A 22443-nucleotide genomic window follows, 5' to 3' on the forward strand; every position below is an offset into this window, starting at 1 on the left:
TACAACTTTTAGCACTTTTAGATCTTAAATGTAACTTATGAACTGTATGAACCTGCAAGTCCATCATAGATCAAGAACAACATTCAATATTTTTTTCATGTCACAAAATACAAGGAAAAGCAGCCCATACAGTCACATATCTTATACATTTAATGGAGGAGTGTAAATATTGCGTTCAGATGAAGAAAAAAAACGACAAAAAATCACTTGGTCATGTTAAAATGAGAGTTAATATGTCTGTATTTTTACACATTTATTCACACGTTTGCATTACTGAGAGCAGGAAAGAGACCGGCTACACTGGTAAGCAGTATCTTCATAATATCATTTAATTAAAATAAATGATTAACAAATGAATCTGTCTCGACAGTTTTTACAAGTGAAGGCATTATTTACACACAGTATTAACTCCCAATTAGAAAAATACTACAAACTATAAAACACTACTCATGAAAATACCTAAATAACAGACAAATCCAAATGCCAAACACAAGCGGGCTGCGCTCTAGACCAGATTAGCTCGATGACGTATAATGTGTATTATAAATAATAACACTGCCTGTAGTCCCATTTAGCAACTTGATAGCAACCATCTTTTTAAAGAAGCATGGACAAATTAAAAATTCAAGCTTGTGCTTTAACTGATGTGTTTTATGTCGTAGAACAAAACATGGAAGTATCTTGAGTTTGTGTTTGCCACGAACCTTATTTAAGCAATTTTACTGAAACCCCATTCAAAAACCCAATTGACTTAGGGATGAGGGAACCGGAACTGCTAAAATGCTAACTCGCTTCCGGGTTTTTGCATACAAATTGACGTCATAGTTCCTCCACTCTATTGCAATATAGAGCAAAAATAATTCACAGAATACTTGAAAATGAAATAATTTAAAGACAATAATTTGCAATGGCTACAACTGAATCAGTTAGAAAATAAGTGTATGAAATGTTAAAAACACTTTAATTGCACCAGCTTAAATGTAAATAAAGTTAGCTAAGAGAGGAAGAGACAAAGAACTGAGAGTAGGCCCCAGAGTCTTACAGCAATTGAGCCAGAGAATAAACTCCAGAGCAGGAAAAGGGCCGCCCGTGTTCAACCGATTTTGTATTGACCATGTGACCCAAGACTGAATACTGACACATATTATCAGAACTGTATTATCCCTATTGTAGACATTTGTAATTAAAATGTATATATTTTAGAGTCTGTACGCAAGGAGTTATTAAAATTTAATAGTAAAAGATACACTTTAAGTGTAAAGCCTTCAAACAAAACTTCCGTTAGCCATACACTGAGCGGAGCTATTTGAAAAGAACGGTTACTGAATCACTGATCACACAGAAAAAGCTCTATAGATGAAAATATGGGTGGCTCTTAGAAGAGCCTTTGGGTTGAAGTTGACTGTGCTTTACTTTGAGCTAGTGTACTTGGTGACGGCCTTTGTGCCCTCAGACACTGCGTGTTTAGCCAGTTCCCCGGGCAGCAGCAGACGGACGGCGGTCTGGATCTCTCTCGATGTGATGGTGGAGCGCTTGTTATAATGGGCGAGACGAGACGCCTCACCGGCGATGCGCTCGAAGATGTCATTGACGAAGGAGTTCATGATGCCCATCGCTTTTGAGGAGATTCCAGTATCAGGATGGACCTGCTTCAAGACTTTATACACGTAGATGGCATAGCTCTCCTTCCTGGTCCTCTTGCGCTTCTTTCCTCCCTTGCCGGCGGTTTTAGTTACCGCCTTCTTAGAGCCCTTCTTGGGTGCGGTCTTCGCTGGTTCAGGCATGTTTGCTCGAAGCAGAACTGATTCCTTTACGCAGAAACGCTGGCTATTTATTAGGCCCTTATGCAAATTTTAGAAGGAGCAATCAGCCTTTTCTGATTTGTGCATTGGCGAAATGAATGTGTGAAGCTGATTTCATTGGTCATAAAGGAGACCAGTAGGCAAGTAAATCTTCCAATTGTATGCTTTGAAACTGTAGGCCCCGCCCATGATTCGCTTCCGCATAGAGAACGGCCGTTCGTCGTTTTATTTTCCCGCTCAGAATTATATATTTTTTAAAACACAACATTCTTATGGAATGAAAAACAAACCAAATAACTGATGCTAACAGGAAATTTCTACTTTCAAGCTTCTTATTAAATCAATTATAATTCCATAGATGCTTCTGCAAACAAAAGGACATGCCTCATTTATACAGTACGCGTTATTCCAAAAATGACACTTACTGGACTAGTCTTTTTGTGTAGTTTTACACACACACACACACACACACACACACACACACAATTAGAAAACAGAATTATACGGCTGGATATTTTAAGCAGTCTAAAAATCTAATATTTATGGTAGGTAAGATATGGTTAAACATTCACGGCTAATGTAGTGTCCTTCCTGATAGATGGTCAAGACTTTAACTAATGGTTTTATTTTATTTTTTTAATCAAACACTAACGTAAAAGCTGAACAGAATAAAACAACAAGAATACATAAATACAATAGTGCATGAATTAGCTTAATGCAAACTTAGCAGCTTACTATTATATCCTAAATGCTTCCACACAAGGCTAAAACCACAATGTACACAGCTTTCTGCAAACACTAAGCTTGTCCTCTTCAGAGAGTGCTGAAGTATATTGACAATTTTCTCATGTAATGAGACTTTTTCTTCAGCAAAGTAGCGATCTCCGCTCTTTTTCGCACTTTTTGCGTGAAATTTCTCACCGGAACTAACTCAGGAGAAGTTTCATAAAAAGTTTGTCAGTATGAAGCATACACTTTAAAACAAAATACACAGTTATACACTCGAGCTCCATTCTAACCTGTTATGTTCCCTTACAAAATATATAAAAAAAAAACGGTTTATTACAGATTATAACAATAGTTAATATTCATTCAAACATAATTTTCACTTGACAAGTAGGCCTCAGTTTAAATATAAAACTGAAATCTAACTTTAAACGACACAAAAGTCTCTTTTATGACAATGTGGGTGGCTCTTAAAAGAGCCTTTTGTTTTAGGTCTGAATGTAGACGTTTAACCGCCGAATCCGTACAGAGTGCGTCCCTGCCGTTTCAGCGCGTACACCACATCCATGGCGGTCACGGTCTTCCTCTTAGCGTGCTCGGTGTAGGTTACAGCGTCGCGGATCACGTTCTCCAGGAACACCTTCAACACACCGCGAGTCTCCTCGTAAATCAGACCGGAGATACGCTTGACTCCACCACGGCGAGCGAGACGACGGATGGCGGGTTTGGTGATTCCCTGGATGTTATCACGCAGAACTTTTCGGTGACGCTTAGCGCCTCCTTTCCCCAATCCTTTACCGCCTTTGCCTCTTCCAGACATGATGTTTTTCTGCAGTCAAGCTTCAGAATGTACAGTCAAGCGACACTGAAGAAGCTTTACAGTCGCTTCGACGACCTAGTTGAAACACGCAAGGCGGAGCTAAAACGCCACAATAGGCGTGTCAATCTTCAGGTCTCTTAACTCAGATTGTAGTTTGCTTTTTAAATAATAACATTTAAAGGGGCAGTTCACTCAAAATGTCTTAGAAAATAATATTATACAAGTTATTGGCAATGGACCCTTTTTAATCATCAGCATCTTCACTCATTTTCTTTTCGGCTTTGTCAGGGTTCACCACAGCGGAATGAACCGGCAACTTATCCAGCCGATGCCTTTCCAGCCACAACCAAACACTTGGTAACACTCATATATTCTTGCATTAACACACATACTCTTTAGCTCAAACAAGTCTTCTATACCACATGTGTTTGGAATGTGGGGGAAACCAGAGCACCAGGAGGAAACCCACGCCAAAACGGGGAGAACATGCAAACTCTACACTGAGATGCCAACTGACCCAGCTGGCGCTCTAAACAGCGACCTTTTTTCTGTTAGGCGATTGTGCTCCCCACTGCGTCACCGCCCGTGACACCCCTTCACCATCAGCATCCAAAATCCTTGAAAGCTTTTAATATTTTGATTTAAAGATTTTAAAAATACACATTTATATATGCATTTATTTATATGTAACGTATTACGAAACATAAAATACTGTTTATATGAGGTGTTTGAAATGCAGTGGGGGCAAGAGAGTACATTTGACATTGTTGTGTCCTCTGTTAGCCGATATCAGTCTCACTATTTTTCCCCTTTTCTGAAAGTCTTGATAACACCATATGATAGATCATTTAGGTCTTCAGCACAAGGAGGCATCCATTTTTGCATTATTGGTCTCTAAATTTCATCAGGAAAAGCAATAGAGGATGCTTTTGTTTACTCAATCCATTGAAGATGTACAGAACTTGTCCATATTCTTTTCCCATTACAACCACAAGTCCAATTTTCAAATCCACGTGCAGACTCTAACATAATAAACAAGTAAACCAAGAGGAACAATTACACTGAAAGAGCAGAGTTCATAAAATATTTAACGTTACGCATTTTATTAAAAATATATAATTGCAGTTCAGCTTAATGCTGCTTTCTGATTCACCTAATTTAGGGGTTTCACAAAGTCCAATTAAAACCTTTTAAAGACCATGGACAAAGTTTCAGACTTACACAGAACTTTTTTTTTAGATTATATTGCTATTATTTATTTAAATGCCACATATTTTAAATAAAATGTCAAAAGAAGTTGTATGTAGACACATTTTTCAGCATAGCAAAAAAAATAATAATAATAAATAATAATAATAATAATAATTTAAAATATAATAAACTAAATGTATGTATGCACAACAGCCTGCCCAGGTGGGTGTCCTCACCATACATGGACTATAAATATACAGAGAACTTTTAAACATTATTGTGAGGATGATAAATAAACCATATGGGTAAACAGAGTTATAAACCGTTTTGTTAAAAGTTTTACTGAGATGGATTGTTGGTGATTGGATGAGTGTTGGACCGAATGGTTAACTTTACATTGAAAGGAAAATTAAAACTGGTTTATTATAATTCAAGACCTACAAGACAAAATGTCTGTTAATTTAATACTTTGAGGCCTAAATCTAAGTTTTTGAAGTAAGGCTTTAAGACTTCAATAATTTGAAGATTTGTTGCAAAAAAAATAGTCCTAAAGCATTTGAAACCCAGGAATTTTCTTTCTTTAGATTTTTGTGAAAATATTTTCCCTTCTGGTAACAATTTCATCTGAAATGTTAAAGCATGTTTATAGGTTTATTCTGAAGCTGTAAACATTGTATCAGTTGAAACTAATCTTATTTTGGTGTTCAAAATGCATTAAAACGCCAGTCTACAATTTAAAATTGACTTAAGGAAAGTGAACTAGTTCTCCCAAAAAACTATATTTACATATTTTAAATTAACACACGGGTGGCTTATAAACATGTTACAGACGTTTTAAGACCCAGCGAACACTAATTTGTGTAAAAATGGCCTTTTAAAGTGTAAGTGGGTGGTTACACTTTTTGGATAATTATAAAACCGAACCAATTTATTTTGCTTTTGGTGGCCTTCTCGATCAGATGTTCATTATTTAACATTTTAATTTGGTTTTGTGATCTTTTAAATTCATTTAACATTTAAAGTTTGATCAGCTGATGGCTGTTGTAAACGTCATGTAAACTAACTTTAGGGAGGGAATGGGATATTCAGAAAGCTTAATTATAACCCTCAAACTAAAAAAAAAAGCAGTACGGTTTAGTATTTAACATCTTATAACTTTGAGCAAAACTGTATTTGGGCATTTATTTATTCAAATGCTAGCTTGACATTGAAAATAAAATCGCTCTTTTAAGGGGGAAATGGGTGGCTCTTAAAAGAGCCTTTGGTTTAAAAACTATCTTCGCAGTTTACTTTTTGGCGGCCTTCTCGGTCTTCTTAGGCAGCAACACGGCCTGGATGTTGGGCAGCACACCGCCTTGAGCAATGGTCACTCCACCCAGAAGCTTGTTCAGCTCCTCATCATTACGCACCGCCAGCTGCAGATGTCGGGGGATAATACGGGTCTTCTTGTTGTCCCGAGCGGCGTTTCCAGCCAACTCCAGGATCTCAGCGGTCAGATACTCGAGTACAGCGGCCAGATACACTGGAGCTCCAGCACCGACGCGCTGAGCATAGTTCCCCTTGCGAAGAAGCCTGTGAACGCGACCGACTGGAAACTGCAAGCCTGCCCTGGAAGAGCGAGTCTTGGCCTTAGCGCGGGCTTTTCCTCCGGTCTTGCCTCTTCCGCTCATGTTGCTCAGTTGGTTCTCAAGGATCAACGAATACCTCTCTAAGGCGCGACAATCCGCTTTTAAAGCTAACGTACCTCTCGCCTATTGGTCAGAATGTTTCAGTTGAAAACCAATCACTGCACTTCCCTCCAAATCGCAAACCCGCGCCCTTTTTAGCATTTTTTCTGCCTTTGTTTTGTAATATATAGACGTTTAAGTTTATGGGGTAGAATAAATATTTTAAGCTAAACTTCCATTATGCAAAACTATATATAAAAAGTTTCATTAAAGTTGCAGTTATAAGCCTCTGGCAAGAAGACTTGGATAAATAGTCAAAATGAGTGGGAAAGTGTATCTACATGAAAAACACTAAATTATGCAAAAATATACAAAATAAAATGAATTAAAGCTGACAAAAACAACAGAAAAAATATAAATCTGAAATAAACGGCGTTTTATGGTTTTCGGTGGAGCTACATGAATTCAATAATCAGTGTAAGAAATCCAGCTTCCATCAAAAACCCAGAGTAGTAAAAGTAAGTTATGTTCTGGTTACTTTATTAAAAAACCTAAAGTCCAAAAATAAAAAATATATAACACAATATTGACAGTGGTCGGTGAACATTAGGAAACATATAGTTTAATCATTGTGGTCCTGCTCAACAAGGAAACAAAACATTCAGCTCATCTTCAATGAAAATTCAGAACAATAAGGTATTCAGAACAATTATAAAATTTACTGGAGAAAATGCGAAAGATCTGAGCCTTTTCTCTTTCTCCTGTTCTCCATCTCACCTGAATCTGCCAGTTATTGCACCTTTAGTTGATCTGCTAGTTCCAATGAAAAATACTCACTATTTACTGACACTAAAGTGATTACAAACCATTGAGTTTGTTTATTTTAACATAAAAATTATATTTATATTAACGCCGAAAGACCATGCAAGTCAATGTTTACAAGCATAAATAAATCGATGAGTGTTCTTTCAAGTACACAAATAACACTGCTTTTAAGATAAGCTCATTTAAAGAACGTATGGGTGGCTCTTAAAAGAGCCTTTGGGGTTGCAGAAGTCGTCTCTGCGCTTTACTTGGAGCTGGTGTACTTGGTGACGGCCTTTGTGCCCTCAGACACGGCGTGTTTAGCCAGCTCACCGGGCAGCAGCAGACGGACGGCGGTCTGGATCTCTCTCGATGTGATGGTGGAGCGCTTGTTGTAGTGAGCGAGACGGGAAGCTTCACCGGCGATGCGCTCGAAGATGTCATTAACAAATGAGTTCATGATGCCCATCGCCTTCGAGGATATTCCAGTGTCAGGATGGACCTGCTTCAACACTTTGTACACGTAGATAGCATAGCTCTCCTTCCTGGTCCTCTTACGCTTCTTTCCTCCTTTGCCGGCGGTTTTAGTCACCGCCTTTTTGGAGCCCTTCTTGGGTGCAGTCTTCGCTGGTTCAGGCATTTTGAAATAGTTCTAAATAAGCTAAACGCAGAAACACTGTGTATTTATTGGACTCTTATGTACATTTTAAAAGGAGGAACCAGCCTTTTCTGATTTGTGCATTGACGTAATGAATGTTTGACGATGATTTCATTGGTCAAAAGGGAGACCAGTATGCAAGCAAATCTACCAATTGTATGCTTTGAAACCGTAAGCCCCACCCATGCGTCACTTTCGCATAGATACAGTGGTTGGTCGTTTTATTTTTCCCGCTCAGAAATATATATATATATATATATATATATATATATATATATATATAATTAAGTTATTGATATGTATTGAAAAATAAATAACTGGTGCTAATAACAAATTGTTACAAGCAGCTCATTCAATTAAATTATATCATACAGACTTCTGTAAAAAAAGAATAGCCTCACTAATGTTTAAAGTAAGTTTTATTCCATAAATTAGTGATGCGACTAGTCTTTTGTGTAGATTTTACACAAACACACTAGAACACTAGGTTACACGGCTAGAGATTTTTAATAATTTAAAAACTATACATTGGTATTTGGTAACTAATTTCTGGTAATGTTAATGTAAACAATTACTGCAAATGTTCTACATGTACAATAATCCACTTAAACTAAAGAATTAAATAAAATGGTAATATTTTTATTATATCTGGCGATAGTATAACTATGGGCAAACAATACAAAAAGCCTCTTTTATGACAGTGTGGGTGGCTCTTAAAAGAGCCTTTGGTTTTAGAATCGGTTGTGGACGTTTAACCGCCGAATCCATACAGAGTGCGTCCCTGTCGTTTCAGCGCGTACACCACATCCATGGCGGTCACGGTCTTCCTCTTGGCGTGCTCGGTGTACGTAACAGCGTCACGGATCACGTTCTCAAGGAACACCTTCAATACTCCACGGGTCTCCTCGTAGATCAGACCGGAGATACGCTTGACTCCACCACGTCGAGCGAGACGACGGATGGCGGGTTTGGTGATTCCCTGAATGTTATCACGTAGAACTTTACGGTGACGCTTAGCGCCTCCTTTTCCCAGTCCTTTGCCGCCTTTGCCTCTTCCAGACATGATGATCTTCTACAGTCAAGTTTCTGAATGTTCAGCTTTGCGACACTGAAGAAGCTTTACAGTCGCTTAGACGACCTAGTTGAAACACGCAAGGCGGAGCTACAACGCCACAATAGGCGCGTCGATCTACAGGCCTCGTAACTCAGTGTAGTTTGCTTTAGATTCTACATTTAAAGGGACAGTTCACCCAAAAGCCTTAAAAATAATATTATACAACAGAGTTGAGTCATTTTATGAAACGGGTGCCATTTCCATTTTGCAATTTTCAAAATTGTCATTAAGTACAAACTTAAAACATAAAAAAAACTATAACTTAAAAGTTTTCTTTACCCTCCAAAACAGCTGTTTGCCCAACTCAGGCTCAAAATCCTTAATAATTGTATTGCTTTTCTTTAGGTAAGAGAGTCTCTCTTGTACCACCCATTCACGGACAATATGTTTGTTATTACAGTAGTAAAATAACAAATTGCTTTTTAATTTTAAATGTTTTCCAAGTAAAAAAATGTCTTCATTTATGCAGCTATAAATAGAAAGTCTGTAGTTTAATAAATGTTTTTGATTATTACATTTTAACTTTGAAAAATAAATTTGACATCTCGGTTGCCTCGTCGTTTTTATTAAAAAAAAAACAAATTCACTTACAACACAAATCAACCTACATTTTTAATTTAGTTCACACAGCAAGAACACCATTCAACATCAATTTATGTAACATTACATTTAATTTCCATAAACCTTAAAGAAAATGACAGTGTAATGGGGTGGTATCTGCTGTGACAGGGTTGTTCACTGTGACTGTGGTATGGACAATGTGTATTTTAACCAGTGTAAACCAATGACTGTAAAAAAACCTTTAAACAGGGTAGTTTGTAAAGTTAAAAATACATAGTTTTTATTTTGGAGTATGTAAAATTAGACCATCGAGGTAAGATGGACTGCCAAAACCAAATGGGATATTGTTTGTAACATTCTTACACATATATTTTTTATTTATTTATTTATTTATTTATTTATTTATTTATTTATTTATATTTGCTTTTTGTGCCATAACAAAGAAAACCCTCCTGCACATTCCGATCTCAACAACATTTTAAACAACTTTAGGAATAGAAAATTTTTAATTAAAAAAGTGCAAAATTAACAAATATTTAATATTTTTCCTCTTTATTAAAATTTTGTTAAATGTTTCCCCCAAACATATACAAAGTGGGTGTACTCCTTTCTGGATTGCGACCTACTTTTTTTGTTAGATCAGTTCCAGTTTTGGCTTTGGTATTTGCTACTGTATGATTCTGGTGTTGACTGTAAAGCATCCTGTAGAAACGTCATTCAAAAGAGATCTTTAGAGATTTTTTAAATATTATTTTTGCTGAGCACTAGGGGCGGTACTGTGGTGCAGTGGGTAGCATGGTCGCCTCACAGCAAGAAGGTCGCTGGTTCTAACCTTGGCTGGATCAGCTGGCATTTCTGTGTAGAGTTTGCATGTACTCCCCGTGTTGGCGTAGGTTTCCTCCGGGTGCTCAGGTTTTCCCCAAAAGTCCAAAGACCTGGTTTATGTGAATTGGGTAAGCTAAATTGTGCGTAGTGTATGTGTGTGAATGAGTATAGATGTTTCCCAAGACGGAAGGGCATCCGCAGCGTATGTACAACATATGGCGGTTTATTCTGCTGTGGTAACCCCAGATTAATAAAAGGACTAAGCCGGAAAAAAAATAAAAATTAATGAATGCTGAGCACTGTATGTCCAATAATGTTTAATCTGAACTGTGTGCTACTCTTTGAGTTTGAGTGAAGGGTAATGAGTGTATGACTAAAAATCAAGGTGTGAAGAAAATAAGGAAGTGTGTGAGAGACCAAACAGTTAAATTGAAAAGAAAATTACTGAATTATTGATTAGCCCTATATTAGAATCTTTGATTTCATACATCTTCACATTCAAATGTGATGCAGAACCATTAAATCACATCCCTTACCACCCTGTCTTAATAAAAAATGTGACATGGTGGTATGTGACAGGGTGGTAAAGTGCATCCAAAATTGCCGGAAATCTTCAGGTTCTTCACCTAGCATACATTCATTGAATCTCAAATTTACTCTTCTTTGCTTTATATATGTAAAAATAATAATACTAAGTTTACCCTATCTATTTTGCATGACAGAGTGGTTGGGTTGAGCTTGACTGACCCTGTCTAACAAGATGCCATTTAAAGCAAAAGTACATTATTTATAGATGAAACAAGTTAGTGTGACGGGGTGCCAAGTCAAACTGAGGGACGCACAAAAATCATGAAATATTCACAAAAAATATAAATTTTATAAAATAAATATATCTTATGGAAATAGAAACAAACCTATAAACATCAAAACAATAACAATTTGGGAGGAAAAGAAAGTTTTATTTGTTGATATTTTAGTCAGCGTGGACATGTGAAGTTTGTTGTGTAATTATAAAGTATTAAAAAAAGAATATTACTATTTAATAATAATAATTTTTAATATATCCTGCTTGCAAAAACTCTTGAATTAATTACTTCACGCTTCGGAAACACATTTTAGAACATTTTTTTTGCTTCATGCAGCTCATTAAATGTTAGGGACACAAATGGCACCCGTTTCATTGAATGACCCAGTTATTGGCAATGGACCCTTTTCTAAATACTGACGTGTTTAACAATCATCAGCATCTTCATTCATTTTCTTTTCAGCTTAGTCCCTTTATTAATCAGGGGTCACCACAGCGCAATGCACTGCCAATTTATCCTGCATGTTTTATATCCAGCATGTGGATTGTTTGTGATTGGATGAGTGTCAGCCCAAATGGGTTTACATAGGAAAATTTAAACGGGTTTACTATCATTTAAGAACTATGTAGAGATAGTTTACAGTTTAACCCAATGAATGACCAGTCTGGTAGATGAAGAAGAGCCGGAGTCAGAGATAAAAAAAAAAATAAATCAAGTTTACTGAAGATAGTTTGCAGTTTCATTCGCAGAAGCCAGCTTCAACACTCGCAATGAGTTCCTAGGCCACTCTGCTTACAGTTTCAACAATCAAACAATTATACTCTTTACACAAGTCCAGAAAGGGTGGGATCCAGGTAAACAGTTCTCATTGGTTACAACAGAAATAGACAATTCTAAATACATGCGTCAAAGAAACATAGTATCTACGTCCAGATATGGATGGCCTTAATGTGTGCGTCAAAGAAAGCCTTGTATCTGTCCCCAGATATGGATGGCGACCTGATGCCCTTCTTTTCCTCTGTATTGGACCTCCAGTCATAGGAAAAGATGGGGAGAGTGAGAGAGCAATCTCCATGACCTATGACCTGGTTTGTGTGTCTCCTGAAAACAAAGTTAAAATAGACAGGCAAAAAGAGAAACAAGGACACAGAACATTCTTGCAGTAAGCAGTTATAACTTATTCATTAGTTAAAATCAATTCACAGTTAAATACTGAGAAACAGGATGATGAAAAGGATAAACGTTGGTCCATGATGAGACGGATTGGAAAGCAGAAATCCGAATCCTTCAACTACAAGACAAGATTTCAGTTAATCTGATACTTTGAGGCCTAAATCTTAATTTTGAAATAAGACTTTAAGACTCCAATGTTTTGAACATTTATTGCACAATACATTGTTTCAAAGTCTTTAAAACCCAGGAATTTCACATGCTGGTGAATAGTTTTGCTTTTGTTTGTCGTTTCATCTGAAATGTTCGATTACGTTTGTATGTTTACTAATTCTGAAGTTGTAAACATTGTATCAGTTGAAACTGAACTTAATTGGTATTCTAATTGTATTTTAAAACACTAGTCTCAACTTTTACCAGAATTAAGAGAAGTGGAATAGTTCTGGACATGTCAATTTACGACCCCGCAGCCACCCTGTAGTTTCAAATACACATCGATGTTATGAAAGGAACCGTATAAATTGGAGAAATTAAATGACAATAACAGGTCACCGGAAGTTTATCAATGTAGGAACGCATTAAACTTATGTTAATAATGTTGATTAAATTGCTTTTTAAAGAGTAAGTGGGTGGCTCTTAAAAGAACCTTTTGAGTTATTGAAAAATCCGAACTTAATTATTTGCCTTTGGCGGCCTTCTCGGTCTTCTTGGGCAGCAGCACGGCCTGGATGTTGGGCAGCACGCCGCCCTGAGCGATGGTTACTCCGCCCAAAAGCTTGTTCAGCTCCTCGTCATTGCGCACCGCCAGCTGAAGGTGTCGGGGGATAATACGGGTCTTCTTGTTGTCCCGAGCGGCGTTTCCAGCCAACTCCAGGATCTCAGCGGTCAGATACTCGAGCACAGCGGCCAGATACACTGGAGCTCCAGCACCGACGCGTTGAGCGTAGTTGCCTTTGCGAAGAAGTCTGTGAACACGGCCGACTGGGAATTGCAGACCAGCCCTTGAGGAGCGAGTCTTAGCCTTAGCACGGGCTTTTCCTCCGGTCTTGCCTCTTCCACTCATGTTTGTTCAGTTGGTTCTCAAGAATCGACGAATATTTCTATCAGACGCGACAATCAGCTTTTAAAGCTAACGTACCTCTCGCCTATTGGTCAAAATCTGTCTCAGTTGAAAACCAATCACTGCACTTCCCTCCAAATCTCGCGCCCTTTTTGGAATTTTTTTTCTGCTTTTGTTTTGTAATATATAGACATTTATATAGACATATGGACTCATCTCTTAGCATCATAAAGGCTGCATCCAGATGCTATTTATTTTTTTGGCGTTGTTTTGTAATATCTAGATGTTTAAAAATATATAGGTTAGAATAAATGTATAGGCTTTACTCATTATGCAAAATATAAATAAAATTATTCTTAAAGCTGCAGCTATAAGCCTATGGCAAGAGGACTGGAATAGAGTCAAAAGGAGGACGTTTATTCAACATCATCATTATTGATATAACTATTGGCTCTGTATACTCCAGTCCTAATTGTTCCCCGGACATTAAAATAAAATGTGAACCAGATTGATAGAGTCATTTTGTGAAAGAACAGAAACCATTAAGCATGTTCTAATACACTGAAGCATGTGGAAGAGAGAAATCAGCTTGTTGGAAAACTAGAAGAGATCTGTCAAAGATGTATTTCAGAATACAGAGAAACAGTCAAAGGTGTGACATTTTCGTTTGAATTTGAGGAATACAGGATATGATTTTTTTTTAAATATGTATAAATTTTAACTTTACTGATTTGCGTTGGGACAATGTGAATGAATTGTGTGGAACCCTGCTTTCTACTATTGATTGGGATAATATTTTGGGAAAGTGTATCTGCGAAAAACAAAATTACCTAAAAATATCATAAATAAAATAAATTTAAGCTGACGAAAACAATATAACAAAAATAAATCAAATTAACGGCGTTTTACGCTTTTTGGTTGAGTCTGACCGTATTGGGCTACATAAATTTAACAATCAATGTAAAAAACAAACACTATATAAGTCTTGATAGTACAAATAATTATGTAGAGCAATTAAAAAAAGCAGTAAAAGTTGTGATTTTGATGAACGCTGAAGACTTGTAATCATTGCTTTTTATTTCTTTTTATTATTTTCTTCTTATTTCTTTTTTTTTTTTTTTTTGTCAACTGTCTTATAAACAAATTTTAGTTTGGCTAGTAACATATGTAGATATTCTAACGTTAAAAATGTACTTTAACCAGCCTTGGCAGTCCATCGTTTCCTTTGAATAAATCATTATGGTGAGATGTATAGAAACTAACATTGCAACAAACTAAATCAAAATCTTGAAAAATGAAAGCTCTCTGTATATGAATATGTGGGTGGCTCTTAAAAGAGCCTTTGGATCATAGTTGACTCCGCGCTTTACTTGGAGCTGGTGTACTTAGTCACGGCCTTTGTGCCCTCAGACACGGCGTGTTTAGCCAGTTCCCCGGGCAGCAGCAGACGGACGGCGGTCTGGATCTCTCTCGATGTAATGGTGGAGCGCTTGTTGTAGTGAGCGAGACGGGAAGCTTCACCGGCGATACGTTCGAAGATATCGTTAACAAACGAGTTCATGATTCCCATCGCTTTTGAGGAGATTCCAGTGTCAGGATGGACCTGCTTCAACACTTTGTACACGTAGATTGCATAGCTCTCCTTCCTGGTCCTCTTGCGTTTCTTTCCTCCTTTGCCGGCGGTTTTGGTCACCGCCTTCTTAGAGCCTTTCTTGGGTGCAGTCTTTGCTGGTTCAGGCATGATGCTTATTGTACTCAATGAATGAAATGCTCGGAATTTTATGCACCAGGTATGCTAATTTAAAATAACTAAAACTGCGGTCCGTGATTGGTTTATTCACCGCTCTACCCATGGAATGACTTGGTTGGTCAGGTCAAGCAATCGATGACATGTAGGAGAGCAAATCAGAGGCTTTAAAACGTTGACTCCGCCCACGCGCTTGTGTTTGAGGTCATTTACCATAACCCCACAACAGTTTCTTGGTTTACTTTTACCAACAGCAGCGACAACGATTCTCAACAAAACTTTCTGTAGTGCATATTTATACATTTTGATAACGTTTGTTCTATAATCTAAGAAACCAAACTCAGAGTTTATAATAATCTGAACCACTTCTTTGCTAAATAGTCCGTGATTTCAAGCGCCAGTCACTTCATTGTTTTACTTTTGGTAATATTTTTCCCCGATGTAAGTTTATTATTGAAGCTATACTGTTAAGGACAGTTGAAACCAGGGGCGTTGCGAGGGGGCCTTTGGGGGCTTAAGCCCCTAATGGATTGTCAAAAGCCCCTGATTTTTTATAATATGTTGCACTTAAATAAAAATAGGTTGTATAACATTTATTTTGTTATCAAAGTTCTGACAATTAACACGTGTATATCACGCGTATTCTACCTAAAGCAGCGTTTGTGTCAGCAGTACCTGTTTCTACCGGCAGGTGGGAGTGGCTCTGTTGTCACATGGTTTAAAAATATTCCGCCACTGCACATCATTATTTTGAGCAGCTGAAGCTGATGAGGTAATAATACAACTGTTTCGCGAAACTGAATAGTTCTAGCTAAGTTACAGATGAAGCTTAATATTTGTTTTTACAGCAGAAAATGTGTGTAGTTTTGGTGAAATAACATAACTGTAGGTAATCAATAAAATGTGCTGCACATTAATGTAAATGAATTAGTCAGAAAAATGTAAACTGTACTTGCTTTCTAGACATGATATATATAAATATGTATATATATATATATATATATATATATATATATATATATATATATATATATATATATATATATATATATATATATATACACATATTTATCTAGATATGATATAGCCAGTCACATCTGTTTCTGTAATAGTTAAATGACAGTGAGTTCATGTATCTAGCATATTATTTTATGGCTATATTCTACAGTAACATGCTATGTCAGTTAGCAGCGGATTATAAATCGACTTTCTTATGAAAATACCTAATGCCCCTGGGCCCCCGTTTATTTTTTTAACACATTTCTAAACATAATAGTTTTAATAACTCATCTCTAATAACTGATTTATTTTCTCTTTGCCATGATGACAGTAAGTAATACTTGACTAGACATTTTTAAAGAAACTTCTATACAGCTTAAAGTGACATTTAAAGGCGGTTAGGGTAATTTGGCAAGTCATTGTATAACGATAGTTTTTATGCTGACTATCGGAAAAAAATAGCTTAAAGGGGCTAATTTTTTTGACCCTTAAATGGTTTTTTAAAAGAAATATCAAACTGCTTTTATTCTAGCCTAAATAAATCAAATAAGACTTTCTCCAGAAGAAAAAGTATTATCAGACATACTGTGAAAATGTCCTTGCTCTGTTAAACATCATTTTGAAAATATTTAAAATAGGAAAACAACTTTTGTGAGGCATATATGGAATTTCTGCTCAAGTGTGAATGAAACAGGCAATACATGCATTTAAAGTGCTACAATGCCCACATCGACCTATTTTGAGGAAAACTAAAAACCTCCCTCTAAAGAAATTTGAAGTAAACACATTTCTAGCATTTAAATCTTTATTTTTTGTACTATTTTTGATACAATTGTTTTTTTAAAAAAGCCCATTGAATATCAATATTTTGCGAGGTATTGAATTTAGAAATTCCAGTATCTTGACAACACTACACCTCAGTTAATCACTCTGTCCAAATAAACATGTGTGTTGCTTTGTATCACATTGGATAACAACTTGGTCTATAAAATAAATCATATTTTCAGATTCGAAGACATGCAGAAATTTTAATTTTCAAAAAACAAACAGAAACTACAAATCAGGAGAGGAGATAGGAGGCTCAAGGGGAATAATATGGCTCATAACAGAATAGTAAATAAGAAGTGGGTAATTTATCAATTTTTTTCTTTTTTAGTGTTACAAGTCACAAAGCTTCACAATTTATTGTTATAGACTGTCAACTCAAAAACCCTTTATTTATCATTAAACCATCTTTAATCCTATTATTAAGATGAGTAGATCAACTTATGAAAGTGACTTTTTGGTTTGGGGGGGGGGGGGGGTCTTTGGGGCTAAGCCCCTTATTCCTTTCGACCCTAGCAACGCCCCTGGTTGAAACCGAATTTAGTTTGTATTCGAACTAGCTTCCTCGCCGTTGTCGCCACTGGCTTGTATGGTATGAGTTTTGTAGAACTGCGCATCGATAAATTGCTTTTCAGTGTTCTTATTCTCAGTAGTGTTTAAACCACACAAAACTGAGCTAAACCGAAAACTCAATTGACACGGTTTCAATGCAGTATATTTCATGTGAGGCTGCTTAAATTTTACAAATTCATTAATGCTATACAAATTATGGTGAATTAATCTAACGTCTTCATTTAGACTTTCTCCTAGTTAAATAGCTAGGCCAACGTTTTTTTAGAAATCATCTTTTAAAGAGAGATATGGGTGGCTCTTAAAAGAGCCTTTGAGTTTAGTGGTGCAGCAGTTTAAGCGCGCTCTCCGCGGATGCGGCGGGCCAGCTGGATGTCTTTGGGCATGATGGTGACTCTCTTGGCGTGGATGGCGCACAGATTTGTGTCCTCAAACAGACCCACCAGATAAGCCTCGCTGGCCTCCTGCAGGGCCATGACAGCGGAGCTCTGGAAACGTAGATCAGTCTTGAAATCTTGAGCGATTTCTCTCACCAGACGCTGGAAAGGTAGTTTGCGGATCAGCAGCTCAGTGGACTTCTGATAACGACGGATCTCTCTCAGAGCCACAGTTCCAGGTCTGTAACGGTGAGGCTTCTTGACGCCGCCGGTGGCCGGTGCGCTTTTACGTGCAGCTTTAGTGGCGAGCTGCTTCCTCGGAGCCTTTCCTCCGGTAGATTTACGGGCGGTTTGTTTGGTTCTTGCCATCGCTGCTACTTGTAGACAGTTCCAATTCTGTGAACGAATGTAACGTTTTGTAAACGTTGCCACGTATTTAAAGCAGGGCTGCCACGAGCTCATTGGACTGCGTGAATTCAAACGATTTGATTGGTTATTGTCTGCTTTAGCTCTACGACAGTTGACCAATGACTGTACGCCTTTGCTTTTTGAACCCGGGAGCCCGTTTGAAAGCTCCGGCCTAAATAAACATACAATATTTTAGCCTATTTATCATAAACGCCCTAAATATTTGCCATATGATCTTTCTCACTCATCATTAGATTGCGTTGGGCTTCTTTTCAAACTATGTACAGGGCGACTGAATTAAAGCATTACTTTTAAACTTATTAGCTTTATTATTTAATATTGTTTTGGATGTTTTAAATCCATTCAACATGTGAAGCAGTTTGTAAATGCGGTTGTAAATGTGCTTTAAAACTATCTTGGACAGGGATATTCAGAGCTTTATTAAAATACGCTTATATTACAAAAGAGTTGTTTTTAATATGTGTGGTATTAAACGTCTTACAAGTTTATTTGTACAAAACTTTAGTTGGGTTTATTAAATTACAAGCTCAACCTAACAGAAGTAGATCACTCTTTTAAGGGGGAAATGGGTGGCTCTTAAAAGAGCCTTTGGTTTTGAAACGATTTTCACCGTTTACTTCTTGGCTGCTTTCTCGGTTTTCTTGGGCAACAACACAGCCTGGATGTTGGGCAGTACACCGCCCTGAGCGATGGTCACTCCACCGAGAAGCTTGTTCAGCTCCTCATCATTGCGCACTGCCAGCTGAAGGTGTCTGGGGATGATACGGGTCTTCTTGTTGTCACGAGCGGCGTTTCCAGCCAACTCCAGGATCTCAGCGGTCAAATACTCGAGCACAGCGGCCAGATACACTGGAGCTCCAGCACCGACGCGTTCTGCATAGTTGCCTTTGCGAAGAAGTCTGTGAACACGGCCGACTGGGAATTGCAGACCAGCCCTGGAGGAGCGAGTCTTGGCCTTAGCGCGGGCTTTTCCTCCGGTTTTACCTCTTCCGCTCATTTTGTTTGATATACAGTCTCTCTGCAACGCACACTAACAGTGGCTCGAGTCTTGGTGATGTGCCTTTTAAAAGAAAGCATGCGAGGGTTCTATTGGCTGGAGGCTGAATATGTTACAAACCAATCAGCGACGTTCGCTTCGAACTGTAAGCCACACCTCTTTCCGTTGTAGACGGCCGTTAAAGGGACAGTTCACACACAAATGTAAATTCTGTCATTATTTAACTCGGTTGTTTTAAATTTGTTTGCGATTCTTTTTTCTGTTGAACACGCAAAAAATATTGTTTTATAACATGTAATATAGTGCTAATAGATGCAATATTAAGCCTATTTTTTATCACATTTAAATACAGTATTGGGTGAAAAAGGTTTTCCCAACTTCAGGTTAGTGATGGAAGTTCGGATCATTTTACTGACTCGGATCTTTGAGTCTCGTTCATTAAGATGAACGAATCTTTTTTCGAGTGATTTCGTTCATTTGGTTCAATTTGCCAAAATATTATTAAAATGTTACGAATTGCTTCCAAACACATCTACAACTAGCCCAAAAGGTTGATTGCACGACATATAAGTCATAAATAGAATATAAGAAGGAGAAAATGATAATTCAATGTTCACCTGCTCTTTTGTCTATGAAGGTATTGTTGTCTCTTTGCTCAGCTCACCTCTTCATGTCTTCAAATGTCAGGGGTTCATTCACGTTACACTGACAGTCACATATAATCTTAATCAATGCAGTCTAAGCCGATAGGAGCCTTGATCGTTCGTTCATCACGTGACAGAATGACTCAAACCCGAGGACTCGAGAGATGAACGGTTCAATTCTTTTTCCGGCTCTAAACGCATATGATTGGCCTGTGATGAACGAGTGACTTAGACCCGATAGAGGACTCGAGAGGTGAGCGGATCAATTCTTTTTCCGGCTTTAAACGCATATGATTGGCTTCTGCCATTGTGATGACTTGAAATTAACGATACTACCTGCACAAATGTGCTCACGCGCGGATGAACGAATCAGAGGACTCGATTGAGGACTCAAAATGAACGGATCATTCATGAACGACCCATCACTACTTCAGGTTGTTTTAAATAAACTACTTCACAAAATGATTATAGTTTTTGAAGCTTTTGTGAAACTCCACACAGCCATGGAGCGTAAGAAGTAACATTGAATGCAATACATTTTGTTCAAACCATGCTTTTGTATTATTTGATGTAAAGGTGTTTTAAAGTAAAATAATCACATCAGGAATGTCGAACTCCCGAATGTCAAACTTCCTGGAGGGCCGCAGCCCTGCACAGTTTAGTTCCAACCCTGCTTAAAGGGCCATGAAACTCTCCCTTTCAGCATGTTGTTTTCACACCTCTACTTTGGAAAAAGTCAGGAAAGTGGTTGTGTCCAGCTATGTTTTGGGGGGTGTCAGAAGAGGGAAGGTCCATAAAAATGGGAGTGTCGGTTTGGGCACGCGCTGATTTTCACAGAGGCAAAACAAACACACAGATGCAAGGCAGAAAGACAGTGACTGCCCTAGTAGCAAAAAATTCTGGCCCAGATTTGGCATAAAGCTGGCACAGCAGGCATTCATCCGGCATTGGCATACAGCATGTGGGCCAAACATGGCCCGGGTTTGGCAGAGGTGGCACCGTCTTTAAGGCGGCACACAAGATTTGGGCCAGATGAAAAACGTAGTATTTGGCCCAGATTTTAAAATTTGATAAGTGGGCCATTTGAGTTTGGCCAGTTTTGACCCACATTTAAAATACACTAAAATCCTTTTTGAGTAAAGAAAAAAAAAATCTACCAATCAGGTCACTTTGAGAAAAAGCGTGCCCATAGTGTGCCTAAAGCGCATCACTCCATGGGTTTATCAATTTCATTGCAATCGTGACACACCAACCTATCTGGCCCAGTTCAGGCCCAGTTATGAGTTATTAACTTGGCTGAGACTTGGCCCAGATATGGTCCATGTTTGGCCCTTGTCTGGAAGCCAGATTTGGTCCAGTCATGTACCGTAATTTACTGCGGCATGTGGGCCAAGCAAAACCTGATTGTGTGGGCCAGAGCTGGGCCAGAGAAATTTTGCTATGTGGGTGTGTTTACATGGACATCAGTAATTGAATTATTTGACAAATTATTAAATGGTGGACTTTAACTGCAGTTTGGCTCTTTCATTCAGGAATATCATTCATGCCCCTCGTGACAAACGAGATATTTGATTCGAGGAGCTGCTGGAAGCATGTATTTTTTCATGCAATGTTTGATATCGCACAACAAATGAGAGAAAAAAACCTCTGTAACATTCAGTAGCGTCAGAAAGCTGTGTGTTATTCCTATCACAAAATGCAACGAAAATCAACAATAATAGTTTGATTGCAGTGTTTAACGTTACATGTTTACACTCGGAGAGCAGCATTTACAGCAGATCTTTCAGTCCATAATATTGTAGTGATATTAACGTACTGTAAACTTAGTAACTTAGAAATAATTTACCACCATAATATTGTGTTTACCATAATAACCACACTGATGCACCAATCAACCAGTTTAGGCTGCTTTTAGCTGTTTTTTTAATTAGGACAGGGCGTTTCACACATTCTCAGCCTGTTGTTACGCCTTTTTTTGGTGGTTTTATTTACTGATCAGGTTAATAGATAGCATTTTTGCACTCACTTGCTCATTGTGTTATTCTGAGATATAGTCAGAATAGTGTTATTCTGAGAATGTTAAGGCATCACTGCCTTAATCTCCTCATTAAAACATGCTCTCACAGCGTTTATGTATTTAGCAGACACTTATTTTCTAAGGCGAGAAAAGCAGTGAGGGCTACTATCTGCGAAAGTGTCAGGCCTGTTTCCCACACCATGAAGCAGAACCATATGTCCTCAGTTCAGTAGCGCTTTAAAATATACACAATAACTGGTGCGTGATATTGTCTGTATTCATTTGCACATTGTAATTATTCAACAAATTCATAAATATTATTGTCTTCTGTTCGTTATTATTCAATTCAATTCAGCTTTATTTGTATAGCGCTTTCACAATGTAGATTGTGTCAAAGCAGCTTCACATAAATGGTCATAGTAACTGGAACAGTGTAGTTCAGTTTTAGTGTATAAGTTCAGTTCAGTTTAGCTCAGTTCAGTGTGATTTAATCATTACAATAATTACAATAATCATTATTATTGAATTGTTGTTTTTTTTTTTTTTTTTGCATTGTTGTACTGTACCACTATTACCGAAATACAGTTTTCTGTTTTGCATAGACATGAGGTATTCTTCTGCAATTAGACATTTA

The 22443-nt window shown here is 37.6% G+C and overlaps 8 protein-coding genes across 8 annotated transcripts; all 8 read right to left on the reverse strand.

Moving 5' to 3' along the window:
- Positions 1–311: 311 nt before the first annotated feature.
- si:ch73-368j24.8 lies at positions 312–1806 on the reverse strand. Its single transcript, NM_001386568.1, has one exon. The coding sequence runs from the start codon at positions 1782–1784 to the stop codon at positions 1410–1412; it is 375 nt and encodes a 124-aa protein (NP_001373497.1). The 5' UTR covers positions 1785–1806; the 3' UTR covers positions 312–1409.
- A 1036-nt stretch (positions 1807–2842) lies between these two features.
- Positions 2843–3379, reverse strand: LOC564610 (histone H4). The gene has a single exon (XM_068222533.1). It carries the CDS (start codon positions 3346–3348, stop codon positions 3037–3039), a length of 312 nt encoding a protein of 103 aa, XP_068078634.1. The 5' UTR covers positions 3349–3379; the 3' UTR covers positions 2843–3036.
- A 2408-nt stretch (positions 3380–5787) lies between these two features.
- si:ch73-368j24.13 lies at positions 5788–13242 on the reverse strand. The gene is made up of 3 exons (XM_001334835.9): positions 12822–13242; positions 9391–9402; positions 5788–6213 (listed from the first exon to the last, which is right to left on the reverse strand). The coding sequence occupies exons 1-3, from the start codon at positions 13205–13207 to the stop codon at positions 5826–5828; spliced, it is 786 nt and encodes a 261-aa protein (XP_001334871.2). The 5' UTR covers positions 13208–13242; the 3' UTR covers positions 5788–5825.
- On the reverse strand, positions 6205–7668 carry si:ch73-368j24.9. Its single transcript, XM_009302907.5, has one exon. The coding sequence runs from the start codon at positions 7648–7650 to the stop codon at positions 7276–7278; it is 375 nt and encodes a 124-aa protein (XP_009301182.1). The 5' UTR covers positions 7651–7668; the 3' UTR covers positions 6205–7275.
- On the reverse strand, positions 8075–8762 carry si:ch73-368j24.3. Its single transcript, XM_009302906.5, has one exon. The coding sequence runs from the start codon at positions 8729–8731 to the stop codon at positions 8420–8422; it is 312 nt and encodes a 103-aa protein (XP_009301181.3). The 5' UTR covers positions 8732–8762; the 3' UTR covers positions 8075–8419.
- si:ch73-368j24.10 lies at positions 11672–14957 on the reverse strand. The gene has a single exon (XM_001335178.7). It carries the CDS (start codon positions 14943–14945, stop codon positions 14571–14573), a length of 375 nt encoding a protein of 124 aa, XP_001335214.1. The 5' UTR covers positions 14946–14957; the 3' UTR covers positions 11672–14570.
- A 2654-nt stretch (positions 14958–17611) lies between these two features.
- LOC137496133 (histone H3) lies at positions 17612–18130 on the reverse strand. The gene has a single exon (XM_068222525.2). It carries the CDS (start codon positions 18089–18091, stop codon positions 17681–17683), a length of 411 nt encoding a protein of 136 aa, XP_068078626.1. The 5' UTR covers positions 18092–18130; the 3' UTR covers positions 17612–17680.
- Positions 18131–18628: 498 nt separating this feature from the next.
- Positions 18629–19215, reverse strand: h2ax2 (H2A.X variant histone family member 2). Its single transcript, NM_001386371.1, has one exon. The coding sequence runs from the start codon at positions 19146–19148 to the stop codon at positions 18765–18767; it is 384 nt and encodes a 127-aa protein (NP_001373300.1). The 5' UTR covers positions 19149–19215; the 3' UTR covers positions 18629–18764.
- Positions 19216–22443: the final 3228 nt, after the last annotated feature.

This window comes from Danio rerio, chromosome 7, assembly GCF_049306965.1.
Source record: "Danio rerio strain Tuebingen ecotype United States chromosome 7, GRCz12tu, whole genome shotgun sequence".
NCBI classification, from domain to species: Eukaryota; Metazoa; Chordata; class Actinopteri; order Cypriniformes; family Danionidae; genus Danio; species Danio rerio.

Bases quoted from the DNA above. Each gene is read 5' to 3' on its own strand.
- LOC564610 (XM_068222533.1), bottom strand. From the start codon at position 3,348: ATGTCTGGAAGAGGCAAAGGCGGTAAAGGATTGGGGAAAGGAGGCGCT.
- si:ch73-368j24.13 (XM_001334835.9), bottom strand. From the start codon at position 13,207: ATGAGTGGAAGAGGCAAGACCGGAGGAAAAGCCCGTGCTAAGGCTAAG.
- si:ch73-368j24.9 (XM_009302907.5), bottom strand. From the start codon at position 7,650: ATGCCTGAACCAGCGAAGACTGCACCCAAGAAGGGCTCCAAAAAGGCG.
- si:ch73-368j24.3 (XM_009302906.5), bottom strand. From the start codon at position 8,731: ATGTCTGGAAGAGGCAAAGGCGGCAAAGGACTGGGAAAAGGAGGCGCT.
- si:ch73-368j24.8 (NM_001386568.1), bottom strand. From the start codon at position 1,784: ATGCCTGAACCAGCGAAGACCGCACCCAAGAAGGGCTCTAAGAAGGCG.
- si:ch73-368j24.10 (XM_001335178.7), bottom strand. From the start codon at position 14,945: ATGCCTGAACCAGCAAAGACTGCACCCAAGAAAGGCTCTAAGAAGGCG.
- LOC137496133 (XM_068222525.2), bottom strand. From the start codon at position 18,091: ATGGCAAGAACCAAACAAACCGCCCGTAAATCTACCGGAGGAAAGGCT.
- h2ax2 (NM_001386371.1), bottom strand. From the start codon at position 19,148: ATGAGCGGAAGAGGTAAAACCGGAGGAAAAGCCCGCGCTAAGGCCAAG.